Consider the following 16302-nt stretch of genomic DNA (forward strand, 5'->3'; position numbering starts at 1 on the left):
GGCTAAAAACATTAATTCCTTCACCCTCAACTGGGCATTTTTCTGCAAGGAGGGATCGCTTTTTCCGCTGAATATTTTTGAATGTCACACTTCTTTTCTATTGACTAGCCGTAATTTAAATCTACGTCACTTCTGGTTTGGCGATGTGCGCAACAGCAAAGACGTCACGTTTTTTTGGGGGTTTTTTTTTTCACATTCTTTTCCTCCTTTGCGGTACAAGTTCGAGCCAGCTTGCCTATCACCACTTTTTTTTTTTTTTGGCTCAACACACACCTCCAAACACCCGGGCAACGCCGGGAACCCAAGCTAGTTCCTCATAAAAACTAGTATGTGTTAGCCAAACCGTGGAGATCTTATTTGGGCCATGAAAACTATGTGATTTTGAATATTTAGTCAGAGTTTACTTGGAAGAAAAAAATATCCTCATCACAGGTTGTTCTGTAAAACCTCTGTACAGAAAGAACTTAGACACTTGAGTTCTCTTCAGTAGGCATTAAAGTTCTGTGTGTGTGTGTGTGTGTGTGTGTGTGTGTGTGTGTGTGTGTGTGTGTGTGGCACATCATTTTTTATGATTCGCTCAGGGATTGAAGAACGGTCAACTTTCGAGACAAGATCAAAGTGTAGTATCTCTTCCGGCAGATACTGCAAACAAAGACCATATGTGGGGGCAACCCCACATATAAGACCTTGGTCAATGTAGGGGCAACCCTTCATACCAATTGTCACTATCCAACTCCCCTACTCTCCGGGGAGTTGGTCCCCATTTCCCCTTCACTCCTCACATTAAAAATCGGCCTTGTGCCTAATTTGTTCAGTGGGGGAGCAAATAAATACCTCAAAGTGTAGTATCTGTTCTTCAGATGCTACACTTCAATTTCTTGTTTTTGTCCCTTTTCTCCACATTAAAAAACGACCATGGTGTCTAACTCTGTCCTGTGGGGAGGCATTGTAAATAGGAACTTTGCCAGCGAAGTTACCGACCACCTCAAAGCTTAAACGGCACCCTCTCATTGACATTACCTTCTTCTCCCACGGTGCACACAATTCCCCTTTCCGCACACTGAAGAAGGCCGAAGAAAAGACTTTTTTCAAAAGATATTCTGTATTCTTACACGTCACTCAAATAAGAAATAGAGAAAAGATATAAACATAAACGTTTCGTTTATTTTTTCGTTTGATTTTTCATAAGGTGTGTGGATAGTATAGGATTCGATAAGGACGCCAGTATTCACTACCAACTTCTCAAGTCCCTTGGGAGCCATCTCAACTAATTTCACAAGTAACACTTTATTTCCTATTTTTATGATGTTGAGTATGATGAAGGGATTGAAAATCTCTACATACCATTCACTGAAAACAAAAGTCGACTTAAAAATTAGCAAGTCTTCATGCGGGCGATGTTTTTGACAAAAGGAGCAGAATTAATGTTTTCAACTGACAAATATATTCACTTCATAATCCTTATCCTCAAGTGTTGATAGTTTATAAGTAGGGCTATGACAACAGCATATTCTTTTCATTGTTTTGAATCTCGAGTATATATCCGACACAGTTAGACACAGTTAATCAACCGAGAACCACATCACTCTATATAAAAACATATAAAATATCAACGGATATACACTCGAGAGTCAAAACAATGAAAAGTTATAGCCTAGTTATGAGACATTAGTAAAACAATCAATTGAAGAAAGAGGTTAGCAAAAGAAAAACTCAAGTTAAAGACATTCAACTAGAAACTTATGAACTTTAATTATCGTTTCTCCTTTGCTAGCTTATGCTTCAACGTGTTTATAAAGATGGTGATTACTTTTTTCTTTTTTTTTTCTTTTTTTTTGCGTGCAATTTTTCATTTTGGAATTTCATGTGTACGATGAAATTTGCTATCACTCAAAGTTTAAGTAAAATAAAAAGTTGTTTGGGAATAATGCAGAAACATATTTCATTCTAAATTATTTACGTGACGGAAATAGGATTTAACTTAATTTATTTTCTTGCGTGTCTTGTACTTATTTATTCGCTCCCTCTCCATGAAGACAAAGTTAGACATAAGGTCGGTTTTTAATGTGAGGACAATCCAGCTTCCCCACTACTCTTGATTGGCATAAAAATAAAAATTCCCTCTGTTTTGTAGTATCACTAGGCAAGGATGAGTATAACCTAGATTGGCCTGGTATTTTAGGGGGGGGGAACTCTTTAAATTTGGGATATTGACCCGGTTGACCCTACTATTCAACTTCAATACGGTGCCTGATGGGGGTAAAAAGGAAAATCTCACTTAATTTTTAAAAGCGTTTGTGCACTCCTCACCCCCACCCCACCCCACCCCAACTTCTTGCCACAAATAGCTGAAACACGCTGCCGGCGGCAGAGGTGATCTCCCTCACACTGAATTCGTTGAAGCATGAGCGATTATCTCCACCTTCTCCATATTACAAGTAGTAAAGTGACTGAAATGTATTTATTTCACATAAAACAACTTCATATGTAGAGATTGCAGTTTCCAGTTATATAGAACTAAACTGCCTTATGAGTTGTGTGTGTGACCCCCCCCCCCGACAAAGCAGAAATGTTTTTAACACTGAACTCATCTTTTATTAAAGTTGTTTTAAAATAGGGGCTGTTTGTGATGGAACTTGCCATTGGAATGCTACCTTTTTATATTAGATTGTAAGTGGAGGAGAAACTTTCTGACACTCACACTCAAATGGTACAGTTAGAAAAAACAATATTTTAAAATTGTTTTTTCTAAACTTTAATAATATTTTTAATTTTTTCCTAGGGCAAATGCTGACGAACACACACACACACACACACACACACACACACACACACACACACACACACATTACTTAATGTACCTGTCTGTGTCCGGCTATTAATTTTTAGGCTACACCATCCTATAGAGATTAATCTGAACATAAAATGTCAGATTCTCCTATGATAATCTGCAGCCAAATGATCTCCAATGGAAAAAAAAAACTCTTATATAAATAACAAATGATATATACACCATTAGGAATAGGTTGCCAAAAAATAAAATGGTGAAGATCTCTGTACAGCTGCTCTCCCCAAGAGGAAAGAATTGTCAATGTTTATGACTGCTACAATCCGATTAGGATCAAAGTGTACTATCTGTTTTGTCTCCACTCAGAAGAGGGGAAATCATCCTAAAATTTTTATTTTTGTTCCCTCAATACAGAGTGTCCATCTTGGGGAGTTGGATTTTCTTCACATTGAAATCCGACTTCATGTCGAGGCACGCAAACAAAAACAAATGAACTTTAAATGATGTAATGTAGGATTAATCACACATACACGTCACCTATTGTCACATGGAAGTTATATTTATCTTATTTATTTAACGCACGAAGTGAGATTTAAAAAAATATTATGCAAATAATATTCTAACGTAATGGATTTATGGATTTTGATCTTTTTAAATGTATATGGAATAAATTTAAACATTTCTTTACTGTGTGTGTGTGTGTGTGTGTGTGTGTGTGTGTGTGTGTGTGTGTGTGTGCGCGCGCATGCACACACATCCCCCCCTACTTTTTGTTTAATTATATTAAAATCTCACAAAAATAGGAATTCTAATATTTGGAATAAAGTTCAATCATTTAAAGACCTGTTTAAGTAAATTGTGACTTAGCTTGGTAAAACTGTAACCCTGTAGCCTATGCTACCCCCTACTCAAACTAAATAAGATTCTATTTTTTTAGACGAATATATGTAAACATTTGGAAAAATAAACAAAATAAATTCTTGTAAAAAATATATTTTAGACTGTAGTATGGGTAGGGTGGGGGTCATTTTTGCGTGTAAATTTAACGTTAAATGGTCACCTGCTTCCAGACCAGCAAGTGATAATGATCATTTGCTTCTGGACCAGATAGCGTTTTAAAAACGTATAACTAAATATACAAGATGCCTTAAATAAGTTTCTAGACTTTTTCTACAGGCATTTAAAATTATCATCGACTCCTGAAAATTCAGTATGTTATTGCTATACATCTTATGAAATGACTGACCAATTTTTATGATTTCAGCTTCAAATGAACAACTACAGCAGGAATTGGAATACATCCTACTAACGCCTGATTGTCACAGCTGGTGAATTTCAAAAGTGTAATCTGGACGTGAGGACACTTTAGAAGAACGATATGCAATAAAATTCTGTTTTAAATTTAGAAAAAAAATGCCACAGAAACGTATGGAATGCTTCAGACTGCTTTTGGACCATTTTGTTTGAATCGAGCATCAGCTTTTGAGTGGCATAAGAGATTCAAGGAAGGCAGAGAGTTTGTGAGGAATGGTAAGAGGTGTGAGAAGAATAAGGAAGTCAGAATACTAGAGTTGATCGACCAAATAAAGAATTTCATGGATAAGGACAGTTGTGTGACTATAGAGACAATAAGTGCACAGTTTGATGTCAGTGTGGGAACTGTACACACAATTTGCAAGGAACTGAAGATGTGGAAGATTTGCGCAATGTTTGTCCCAAGGGTGCTAAAAGAAGATCAGACTATTTGACCAAGATAAGCATCAAGACTCTCTCACTCTCCCTATTGTCCAGACCTTGCTACCTGTGACTTTTATTCTCTAAGCTCAAGCAAAACTTGGAGGTTGTCTTTATGAGATAATTGAGGAGATGAAAGAGGCTGTGACGAGGGCCATTGACACGCTCACACAAGAGGACTTCCATGGAGCCTTCCAGAAGTTGTTAGAATGGTACAATAAGTGTATTGCAGCCAGAGGAGATTACTTTGAAGGGGACTAGAGTTTCATGTGTGTACTATCAATAAAAGTGGCAATACGAAAAAAGTCTGAATTTATTGACGGTATCTTGTGTGTGTGTATATATGTGTGTGTGTGTGTATGTGTGTGTGTGCTATTTGTTTTTGTTTTGCGATACTTTTTGAATGAATTCAATTTTTTATATGAAAGTGCATTTTAACTTCAATGCGAGTTGGGAATAATTTTCTCTTTGACCAATTTTGGTACCCCTAAATGGGGAGCGGCGACATATGTATTGCTAAAACGTGTCAGTGGATAATTTGGGGGGGGGGGCGTTCCCAAGATGTAATCACCATATCGAACATTTTTTGTATTTTTTAAAACTGAATAAATGCTTTAAAAGGAGTTAAATCATTAAAAATTTACAAAGCTAGGTAGAAAACGAACACTTAGAAAAATCAATCTTATTTTATTTTATTTTTTTTTTTTAACAACGGTAGACAAGCAAAATATTTTTTTTAATATTATGGGGTTTGTAATCCCCTTCCAAAACACTCATAAAATGTGTTTTCAGGTGAATATTTATTCAATAATGGACCAGTTTTCCTCTCGAACAAATATGGACGAATTTTTAATGGACGAGTTTTCCGTGGACGACTATAAAATAACAAAAGTTGAAGGTATATGTGGAGATTCATTTTATCACCGTTCTTTCACTAAAGTTAAACTCATTGTTTGCAAGTCCCGAAAAATAATAAGCTTACGATATATGTAAAAACAAAAATAAACAAACAAAAAAACAATGACATGCATTGTATTTTTTTTTTTTTTTTTTAAGTCAACAATTGAAGCTGACTTCTTTTTCATTAAAATAATTGTTGCACGTCTGTCTCGCTCCCTATGGATTCAACTGGGTAAACGTTTTTTGCCAACCAAATATGTCTGTGGTTGTGATGGAGGCTTTGCTCACAGCACAGGCACGGCCGTAAAAGTATTGGGTTTCTTCCACGCAAATACATTTTTTCTCCGTATGTATACTTTGGCCTTTCTCCCACTGAACTAAACAAGCTTTAGAAGTTAAATTCATTTGTGATCATTAAATCACTTTCTAATGATGTGCATATAAGAAGTAAAAAGAAAAGAAAGGAAAAAAGAGAAACGAGTAACAATTGTTAGCCAAAAGCAAGACTAGGAGTAAAGGACAAATGATAAAGTTTATGAAATGAATTCGTTAATCAGAATCTCTTGTATGTGGTTTATTTTTATAAACTGGAGTGCGTGTGTGACCCTCGTATGTAGTTAGCAGTTGTAGTTTTAGGTAGGTAGCTTTTCGTTTTTCTTTTTTAGGTTTTTCTTTAGTGCTTCTTTTTGTGATTTTTGTCGTGTCCCACTTTAAAAAACAGTGACTTGATTTAACTGGTCGTACTTAATAAATTAATTACATAGTATGTAGAAAATTAATTATTAAGTCATTATTTGTTCTGGTCTTTAAACAGTGCAAAAATTAAAATTGGAAAGCCTAAAGTTAGTGATTTCGTCAGATATGCAATTAAATAACATTGCTGTTTTTGTTTTCATTTTTTCAACTTGTTGAAAGTCGAGTCACAGTTTCCTCGTTAATTACTCGAGTCGAATTTTCTTTCATTTCGACTTCAATTTTAAAAAAAAATGATTCATGGTTATATTGGTTAGCACTACTTAACTGGATTTTTCCGTTTTAACTAAAAGAAAAACTAACTGACTCTCTTTCCTTTTTGGTGATTATTATATCCTCAATCCATCCCTAGCTCTTTCCGTTTTAGTCGTCAATCTAAGAAACTCCGTACAATCACTTGACTCATCATCATCGTCCTGGTTAAGTGTGTGGATATAAAAGGCTGACATTTTCCCTCTGCTCACGCAATACGAGTTGTCTTCTTTCTACGTCAGTCACAAACTAAAAGCGGTTAAAAAAAAGAACAAAAAACGACGAGACTTTCCACCAAACTAAATAAAATAATCTGTGCTGGCAGCATCAACAACGATAACTACTAAACGCTACAAATGTTCTGTATATATGACTCTGATTACAACTGGTGGCAATAATATTAGTAGTAGTATATCATCTTCATTGGACTATAATATCTTTTTCTTTTTCTTCTAGTAGTAGTAGTAGTAGTAGTAGTAGTAGTAAAACTAGTACTACTGCAGTAGCGTATTGTGAGGAGTTCACACCTCCTGGAATATGTCGGTGTGTCGTCGTCGGGCGATACTTTTAATTTCTTTCGTCTTTCTGCTGTTTTTCGAATCGGTAATTAGTGAAATCCATCGTGCGAAGCCATCTTGGAGTAAGAACGTGGGGTCTGGTGCCAACCATCATTATCATCATCACCATCTTTCGAATCAGCATCACAAACCGCATCATCATGTTAAGTACTCATCTGGCTCCAACAACGTGGCATCCGAATCTACCGTTTCCTCATCCCCGTTTAGCGGGGATGGGGTAAGAAGAGGTGCAGAAGATGACGATTCCTCTCCTCCCCCATCTTCTCCAGGAAGTGACAGCAAATCGATCGCAGATCGAAATGTCGATGATGACGACCGGACAATTATAGAGAAGATAGGGACCGCAGCATCATTTTCTTCGGACAGTGATGGTGGTTTAAGTGGGGGAAATCATGATGGTGGTGGAGGTATTGCGGATAGACTCCGTCAACAACCGAAAGACATCAGCACTTGGATATATACTTTGATATCTGCTTCATTTGTCGGTCTTTCTGGAGTTTTACCTTTGGTCTTAATCCCCTTAGAGGCTGGACAATCCCTGAGGGAAGGAGGCAAGTGTTTTGTTTTATTATTTTTTTTTTTAATTAATTCTTTTGTTTTTGTTTTATTGTACTGTCCAAAGGAAAATAATTTTTCATTCATTGAACATTTTTGACGGTTTTCAGGTTGATAACAAAGTGGAGTATGGTGTTGTTTGGTCTCGGTCTCCCAGGCATTACCTCTCCGTAAGGAAGAGCCTCTTCCTTAGGGAGAGGGGGTTGTTTTCTGGTTAGTCGCCTGAAGTACATTCCGGGAAATGCAGATGGGTTCGATTCAAGCTATTTTTGTAACCATCCAGTGTTCCCTTTGGGGTAGGGACTTCACTTGAAACCGACCTTGTTTTTTTTTATTTACTTGTCTCCCTACGAGGGCAAGTTAGACAATTCTTAATACGGAAAAAATCCAGTTCCTCAAAAATGGTTATCCTGGATTGGGACAAAAATAAAAATTTGTTCAGTAGAAGGATTTCTCCTTTACTGACCGAGTACAGAAAATATTGTGTAATATCAGAACAGATACTAGACTTTGATCCTAGCCCGAACAACCGACCTCGTGTCACAAGTCTTTTGTGAGGAGCGGGGTAAATATAATTCTTTCCTGTTTTATGCACGTGTCATTTTAAAACCTGCCGCTCACATTCTTTTAGCATTTCCTTTTCCCCAACACTTTTAATGAACTTTTTTCTTTTCTTTTTTTTTTTATCAAGTTTTACTTTATGCTTTGAGTACTAAAGTCCAAGATTTGGCGATTTTAATTTTTAATTAATGATCACAGCGTTAAACAATGTTTGATAATTGTATCTTTGTTGTTAACAGTTAATTGAAGTATTTGGAGATTTGTTTACGGTTTTTACTTTTTACGTTAAAATGTGTTGATGAAGCGTTTTTTGGAAAAAATGTTTTTGTTTTGTTTATTTATTTATTTTATCTTAATGAATAATGTTATTTTGTATTTAATTATGATTTTATTTTATTTATTTTATCCACCCCCCCCCCTCACTTGAAGATTCATTTGTGTTGTGTTGAACTCCATAAATGTATATCAAATTAACACACACAAAAATAAGATTGACAACTAAAATAACAGAATAAAAGCAGTAATGGCCTAATGGCACTTAAAGACCCGGGATCGCCGTTTTAAAACTTTTCTGAGATTACTTTGCGAGTGATGATGCACTTGCAAAGCACTTGGAATCTCCCTTCCTCTGCTACATACTTCGATGTTTTCGTTTTAAACATTTTTTTTTATTATTATTATTCTACCTGTTTTCTTTTTCTACGACTTTCTTTGTAAGATCACTTTGGCATCTTTCGTTTTTTCCTTGTCCTTTTCTATTTTTCTTTTTCTTTTTTTGTTCTTTCTTTTCTCCTTTCATTTCCCTTTCTTTTTTCCACTTTCATTTCTCTTTTCTTCACTTCCCCCTTTCCTCTCTTTTCATTTTTTTTCATTTCCTTTTCATTTCCCCATTTCTTTTCTTTCTATATTTATTTCCTTTCCTTTTTCTTTCACATTCTTTTCATTTTCTTTTTCTTATTTTCCATTACTTTCTTCCCATTTTTATCTTTTTCGTTTCTTTCCTCTTTCTTGTCTTTTCATTTCTCTTTTCTTTTTTATTTTCGTATTTCTCTCTTTTTCATTTATCTTTTTGTTCATTGTTTTTGCTTTCTCGTGTCCATGTGTCTATAATAATATTAACTTTTCTTTCTTCCCTTCTTCTCAAAACTCACGTGGCTTCGTTTGTTGACATTAAAGTTCGCCTTGTTTTCTAAACTGACACATCTGAACGCTAAGCAACAACAATGATACAAAACAAAACAGAAAGGACTTTGGATGTTTAAACACGAAACAGGCGAATCTATTCACATTATGAAATATTTTATCCCCTTATTTATTTATGACCGAGTTTATTGATAATTAAAACAAAATGTGTGTGTTTATGAAACTGAAATTTTGTTTTGAATCTTTTTCTTTTTTTTTTTTAAGTTAAGTCAAAATATTTATTTCTCACTTACAAATTTTAAAACAAAATAAAATACAATGAAAGCTGGATTATATAAATGTAAATCATTGTTTTGGATTGATTTTGGATTTTATTTTCTATCATATTTTTTTTTAATTTTAACTTATTTACTTGATTTTCGACAAAAGTTCATCGTTCGGTTTCATATGGGATGTCACACAAATGTTATATTACCTAATTGACTACTGTACACTCTTGAACCCTTTACTCGAGTGGCCTCTTGGCCTTGATAAGCGGTGATGCCTATGTAAAAAAAAAAAAAAATGTTAGGAAAGTTAATTTTTTAAGACTCCACTTTCAGGGTGTATGAGAGTTGGTTTATCTGCCTTCCACTGCAGCAAAGTCAGACATAAGGACAGTTTATAGTAGTGAAGCCAGCTCATCTAGAAAAAAAATGGGTATTCTCAATGGGTACAAATTTGGGTAAAAGGTTATATAAATGCCATTGAACACTATTTCTGCTTACTTCCGTAATTTTCAACGAATTGTTTTGTATATGTTTTAAAATTAAAAATACACTTTTTTTATATATGAAATTTATATAAATCAGGCATTTTCTATAAATTATTTAATTTCCTTATAAATCTAAGGGTTTTTAAATATAAAAGAAATTGGTTTAAAACTTACGAAAGAAGAAGGTAAGGGTTCACTCGCTTTTATGCTCATTTACCAAAATTTATCGTAATTAGTCTCATTGGTATTCCTCAATAGGAGTGTCTAAGGCGATATGCCAATTCTCATTCCTTCTCTGACTGAGGAAGTAATGACAACATAATAAAATGAATTAAAAAAAATGTTATCATTTTCGAAACAAATAAAAAAGTTTCTAAAGTTTTTTATTTAGACATTTCGACTTTTAAGCTCCGATCAAAAGTGTAAAGTCGTGAACTCTGATGCGGATGAGCATAAGGACAATTTTAAACATAACTTGAATAGATACATTGAAAAAAGTCAAGCACTTAGATCGACATACCTTGGAATCAATTCTGAAGATCTGCAGGGAATTTCAGAACCTTTTTAAAGTGTTTTACCTAACTGTCCAACTTCCAGGTCCAGGAATTTGGCAACTATTTAGTTGACCTTCCCCGCCTCAATACGGTTAGAGTAGTTCGTTGCAAAGGCAAGATTACAGAGTGTGAGATTTTGACTACGCTGAAGCAGGTCGGCTGCAATAAATCACCGGGATTTGATGGGGTCTGCCCTATGAATTGTTTGTACCGATTGTTACATATGTGTTCACATATTGGTTTGAAGAGAATTCTACCCCAGGTCAAGTTACCAAGGGTGTGATTAGAGTACAGAAAAAGCAGAACAAGCATGGTAGGGAGTAACTTGACGATTGCGGACCCATTACTATTCTAACAACAGTTAAGATTTTGGCCAAGATCCCATCGAACTTGTTGCATGGTGTTATTGGAGAACTGATCGAACTCAAGCAGAACTGTACTGTGAAGAGGAGATTCATCCATTACGACTTCCACTGATTCGTAGTCAAAAGCTTTCGATAATCGACCTTTGCTTCTTGGCATCTGTTTTAGAGACCACTAGTTTTAAACCAAACTTCTGCAAATGGATTTTTATTCTGTATTGCTTGCTGATGGCAATGGTTTAAGTAAACGAAACGTGTTCGCAATCTTTCGCCATCTCTCTGTTAATATATCAGGGCTGTCTGCTGTCGGCCCTGCTCTACATCCTTATATTGGGGCCATTCGGACAGAAAGATACGTTGTATTCAACATCCATGTGAGGGAAGCTTGGGGATGCCTGATTTAACATATTGAAATGCCAAGAGACTCATTTTCCAGAGTCAAACTTTGACAGAATAATCTGTATGGAACCTCACAGTCAATAACTCCTTTTCTGACCGCATTGTTGACCATTCGGTTGATGGTTGTCATAGGCCAAGATGTGAATTGCAGTCCTTCAGAGAGTGCGGATACACACTCCAATAGCTTCCTCAATCTAGTAACCTTTCTCGGGTTTTCTAGAAAGGAACTTCACAGAAGATTATTGAGAGGTACAGCTAATAATTCATTTATCGAGTAGTTTTGGTAATAGGAGGAGGAGATCCACTCTAAATTGGAGTCTCAGTTATATGCTAGGTATGAGTCTTCTCAACAACTCTGAGTTCTTTCTAGCTTGGCAATTGGCCCAGAGCATCAATCAATACCATACAACACAATTCGAGAATGGAGGTCTCACTCTACTGTCCCCTTCTGTGACGATCAAAGAAGAAATGCTTGATTATTGAAATGCTTTGAATGCTGTGAATTCCGGTGGTTCTAGGAGTATGTCAATATGATGACATCCTCTGCCACTGAATCTATGCTATGTAATCGACACCGTCGGGCTACAGTAGGATAGGGAGAAAGTGTTTCTTGTAATCCTGGCCATGGCATCACATCCAAGAGATGACTAGGAGTTGAATCTTTTGCTGATCAGAAACTGATCATGTTCTTCAAGCACCAGTTGAAGATCAAAATCAGATGTGCTGGAAAAAGAAAGATTACATTCTACGATTTTTGAAAAATTGAAAAGGGTGGATAAAAGTAGCAGACGTGTGTACGAAAAGGAGTCAAGTATGAGTATGCATTCCCTGCCTGAGCATGGTGTACGCGATTTTTTGGTTCTGTCGAACCCCACCCTTGTAGTATCTGTTCTATTTTTAGACATGGGAGGAGAAATTTTCCTAGATTTAAACACTTTTAAAACTTTCTGTTCTCAATCCACTGTGTCTCTCTTATGGAGGTAGATTTCATCTCACATTAAAAAAACTAAACTTGGGGAGAGACAAGTAAATAAGAAATTTTTATAACGTAAAATAAAAAGTAATATCATACCAGGATTTTGGAAGTTAATTTCTATTGAGGGTCGATTCTGCCTTGTATATATTATTATTCGTTTTAGAAATAGTAAATTTATCATTGAAATGATACAATAAAAATGTGGAAAGCTGTCATATTTCAATAAATATAACAAAAACAAATAATACAAATTATTAATACTCATCGCAAAAATTCCGAAATATAACAAAAATATTTTTGAAAGGTTTTATGATTCTGTTATTTATAAGAAGAAAAAATTAAATTCAATCCCATAAATGCAGCATAATTGTATTGGTTGCACCTTCTTCATGAGGGCCAAACAATTCTCAGGTCTGCAAAAACAAATAAAGAGGAGGTTTAGAAAAATAAAGATAACAATCCCTCTCTCACCCCACCCCATTAATTTTAATGGATGTACTAAGGGAGGGGGGCATGAAAAGACACTTTTTTTTTCTTTTTCTTTTTCTTTTTTTTTTTTTTTTTTTTTGATAGAACAACTTTTTTGATCGTCCACCCATACACAGACTCCCCCACACACAACCACGTTTTAAAAACAATATAGATAAAATCAATAGTGGACGTTGGACATGACTCAAAATAATTTATCACATGTCAATTTAATTTCAAATTAATTGACATTTGCTTGTATTGTAATTGACATTTAAATACCCCATTAAAGACTATCCTTAAATCATATATTTAAATGGTACGATTTTATTCTTTAAAAAATCAATATTTAATATAACATTAACATTTTCAACTTCAAAATAAATTCATAAATTTACATATGTAGCCAGAATAAAAACTGTTGTAAATGACACTATGACATTTGGCTAGGAGCAAAGTGTAGTATCTGTTATAAGTATTCTGATACTCGGTCGGGGGGGGGGAGAAATCCTTCTCGACTGAGAACAATCTTTATTTTTGTATCTCAATTCAGGGTGTCCTTTTATGAGGAGCTAGACATTTTTCCCTACATTAAAATCTGACCTTGTGTCTAACTCAGTCCCCATTGTATATATGAAAAAAAAATGTGTTTTATTAGTAGCAGTTCATTAAATGTAAAAACAAATCGTAGTGGTTAATTATCTTTTTTACTCACAATTTATTTTTTTAATTTTTTCCTCTTAATTTATTTTTTAATGCACACCTTATGACTAATTCTATTTTTCAATTAAAGAAAGATTAAAGGACTTATGCTAATAGTTTATTTTAAAGAAAAACTGTGGATTCACTGTAATGTTATATGGATTTTAGTGATCCATGTGAACACCCAGTTGAAAACCATAATTAATTTTGTTTTCATTTTTTTTAAGTCAATGAAAAAAAAAAGTGTTAAGTAGATTTGAGTAATCACGAACTCGTGTTTTTTATTTTTATATATTTTTTACAAAGATAAACAAAAAATATTTTCATTTGTATTTATTCTATAGATACATGCATGTTGTGTATTACAACCTCATGTTTTTCACATTACAAATATAGACATTATATGGAGGATTTTGCAATTAACTAACGCAATCCAATTTTGATGACGCTAGTGTTTTTGCAAGGAAGTGTCGCCATCCTTTCACATATAACACATAGTATTCCCAAATAGTCACCCATCTGGTACTGACTAGGTTCAACATTTCTTAACTTGATTAATCTAACAAAAAGCGGTGTATGCCATAAGTTTATTAATCTAACCCGAACCGGCTTATGCCATAAGTTTATGAATGATATAATAATGGATTCCTAGACGAAAATTTTAGTTATTTAGGACGTGATCAACAGAGCAAGGCAGAAATAAAAACTTGGGGTAGTCATTGCACCTACGACAAAAAGAAGAAAAGAAAAAGAAATTCTATTTTTTCTTGTTTTGCCTGAATATAGTCGTTCACAGATACATTTCATTATTTAACGACTCATCAGTCTGGCTAAACGTAACAAGCATATCAACCCTGAGAATCGAAAGCCAGATGCCAGATAACTTCCAATCATAACCACTAGTGTTGAGTGTCTTACTATCTAAGCTAATGAACCTGCTGTTGCAGAGTGTGGAGGAAATTATATTGCTTAAATTATTTAATTAAATTGTTTACAAGTTTACGATATTGATAACCTAGAGAATTCAATTGTTTTTATAGAAGAGTATTGCATTATGCTAAGTGGAACACTTTTGTACCATAATTCTCTGTAACGAAAGGACATATATATTTATATATCTTCTTTTTATCTTTATTTTTTACTTCCAACATTTAGCTAACATACAAAGTTATCTTGTTGGATTTTCCTTGTTAGACATAAATAGCAATTGATCTGTCAAAGCGATATTTGATTCTTAATAGCCAGTCATTTATGTAAATTATCAATTTGAGCCATTTGCATAAAAAATTTGAAAATTAAAATTTTTTTATGGAAATTGCTCCAAACAAAACTAAGCAACTTAATGTAAGGAGCTAAAAAAGACCAATTTCAAGGTAAAATCAGCTAACAATAAGTGTTAGATAAATAGATTCAGACTCTGAAAATAACAATTTTTCTCCCTTTGTCAAAAACATTGCTCACGGAATGTGAAGACTAAATGACAAAATAAGGGAAGCAAGAATTTCTTCAATTATATACTACATCCAGGTCGATATTTCCTTCAGTAGAAGACATTTCCAAATTTACACCTTCTTGATTACTCATCCATGTTAATGAGATTGTTGCAATAGTTACAAACCTGAAAATTTTTCATGACATCAAAAATCTGCTATTCATGTTAAATTTTATTTATTTATTCTTAAATTTTACTTGCATTATTACTTTGAGTTAAGCTAGGTTTTTTGTTTGTTATTCTACATTTTACTTCTGCATATAATTATACATTATGATCTCTTATTCTAAATAAGAAGGGTTACTTAAACATTCATTTGATTTTTTTACATCTATGATTTATATTTTGTAAACAAACACATCACATTCTGATCAAACAAGCTTAATGATACATTCTCCATGCAATGCTATAAAACAGAACAACTTAGTGAATAAAATGCCGCTGGAGAGAAACTTTCCATATGTAGGTTTTTATTGTCAATGTGGTGACCCATGTTTTCAAAAAGATTTTGTTTTCTTTGCAATTACTTCATCTGCGCGTTTCTTGTCAGCAGCTAAACACCATGACATCTGCCTTCAGAAAGACTTTTCACACATGGACTTGTTTAAAAATTTGCTTTGGGTTCCATAAAAGTGACAATGGTATTATTCAGCTATTTGGCCAGAATCAAATTGTACTATCTAATTCACTTTAAGATATGAGTTAAACATAAACATGATGAAAAGACCCCCCCCCCCCAAATGTTATATCTGGTGCTGCCAGATCTGGCTGTATGAAGATACCGGCTTCCTAACATAATGTGCACCAAACGTTAGCATTAACGTTTCTTTTTCTCCTTTCGTTTTGCAAATCTCACTCATGTTTTGCAAAGTCAAATACAAAAAAGCACTAATTAATCTTCTACAAAACAATAAAACCAAACATTAAGTATAAACATTTGAAGATATAAAGAATTAAAAAAAAAAAAACATTAATCAAAATTACTAGATTCTGTATTAACAACCTGAAAAGGATAGATATGCTGAAAAACAAAACAACCAAACTAAACACCACGAATAAATATTTGAATATGTCAAGAACTTGAAGCATAAAACTTTTACCAAAATTACTAGATTTGGCATTAACAAGATAACAGGATAGATATGCTGAAAAAACAAACAACCAAACCCCAAATATTATACAAACTCTACCTTCAAGTGATACTAAAGAAAAGTATAAATTCGTTGGTTGGCGTTTCTGAAGTGTCAGTTTTTTGGGGAATCAATATTTTCTTTTCAAGGTGTTTCCATCAAAGATCTTGGTCTTGGTTTCAGAAGTTCTATGCAAACAAT

The 16302-nt window shown here is 34.1% G+C and overlaps 2 protein-coding genes across 5 annotated transcripts in view; one reads left to right on the forward strand and one right to left on the reverse strand.

Annotated features, from left to right (window-relative positions):
- Nucleotides 1-16302, reverse strand: part of LOC145283636 (F-box/LRR-repeat protein 12-like) — a 738609-nt gene that overhangs the window by 631766 nt on the left and 90541 nt on the right. The gene's annotated exons all lie outside the window — the stretch shown is intronic.
- Nucleotides 5211-16302, forward strand: part of LOC145283638 (zinc transporter ZIP13-like) — a 215771-nt gene continuing 204679 nt past the window's right edge. The window contains exon 1 of the mRNA XM_080132597.1: nucleotides 5211-7556. Coding sequence (XP_079988723.1) covers nucleotides 6965-7556 — 592 coding nt within the window. The 5' untranslated portion in view covers nucleotides 5211-6964. The remainder of the gene's footprint in view (nucleotides 7557-16302) is intronic.

Source organism: Euprymna scolopes, chromosome 8 (genome assembly GCF_053919585.1).
Source record: "Euprymna scolopes isolate OS-2025 chromosome 8, ASM5391958v1, whole genome shotgun sequence".
NCBI lineage: Eukaryota > Metazoa > Mollusca > Cephalopoda > Sepiida > Sepiolidae > Euprymna > Euprymna scolopes.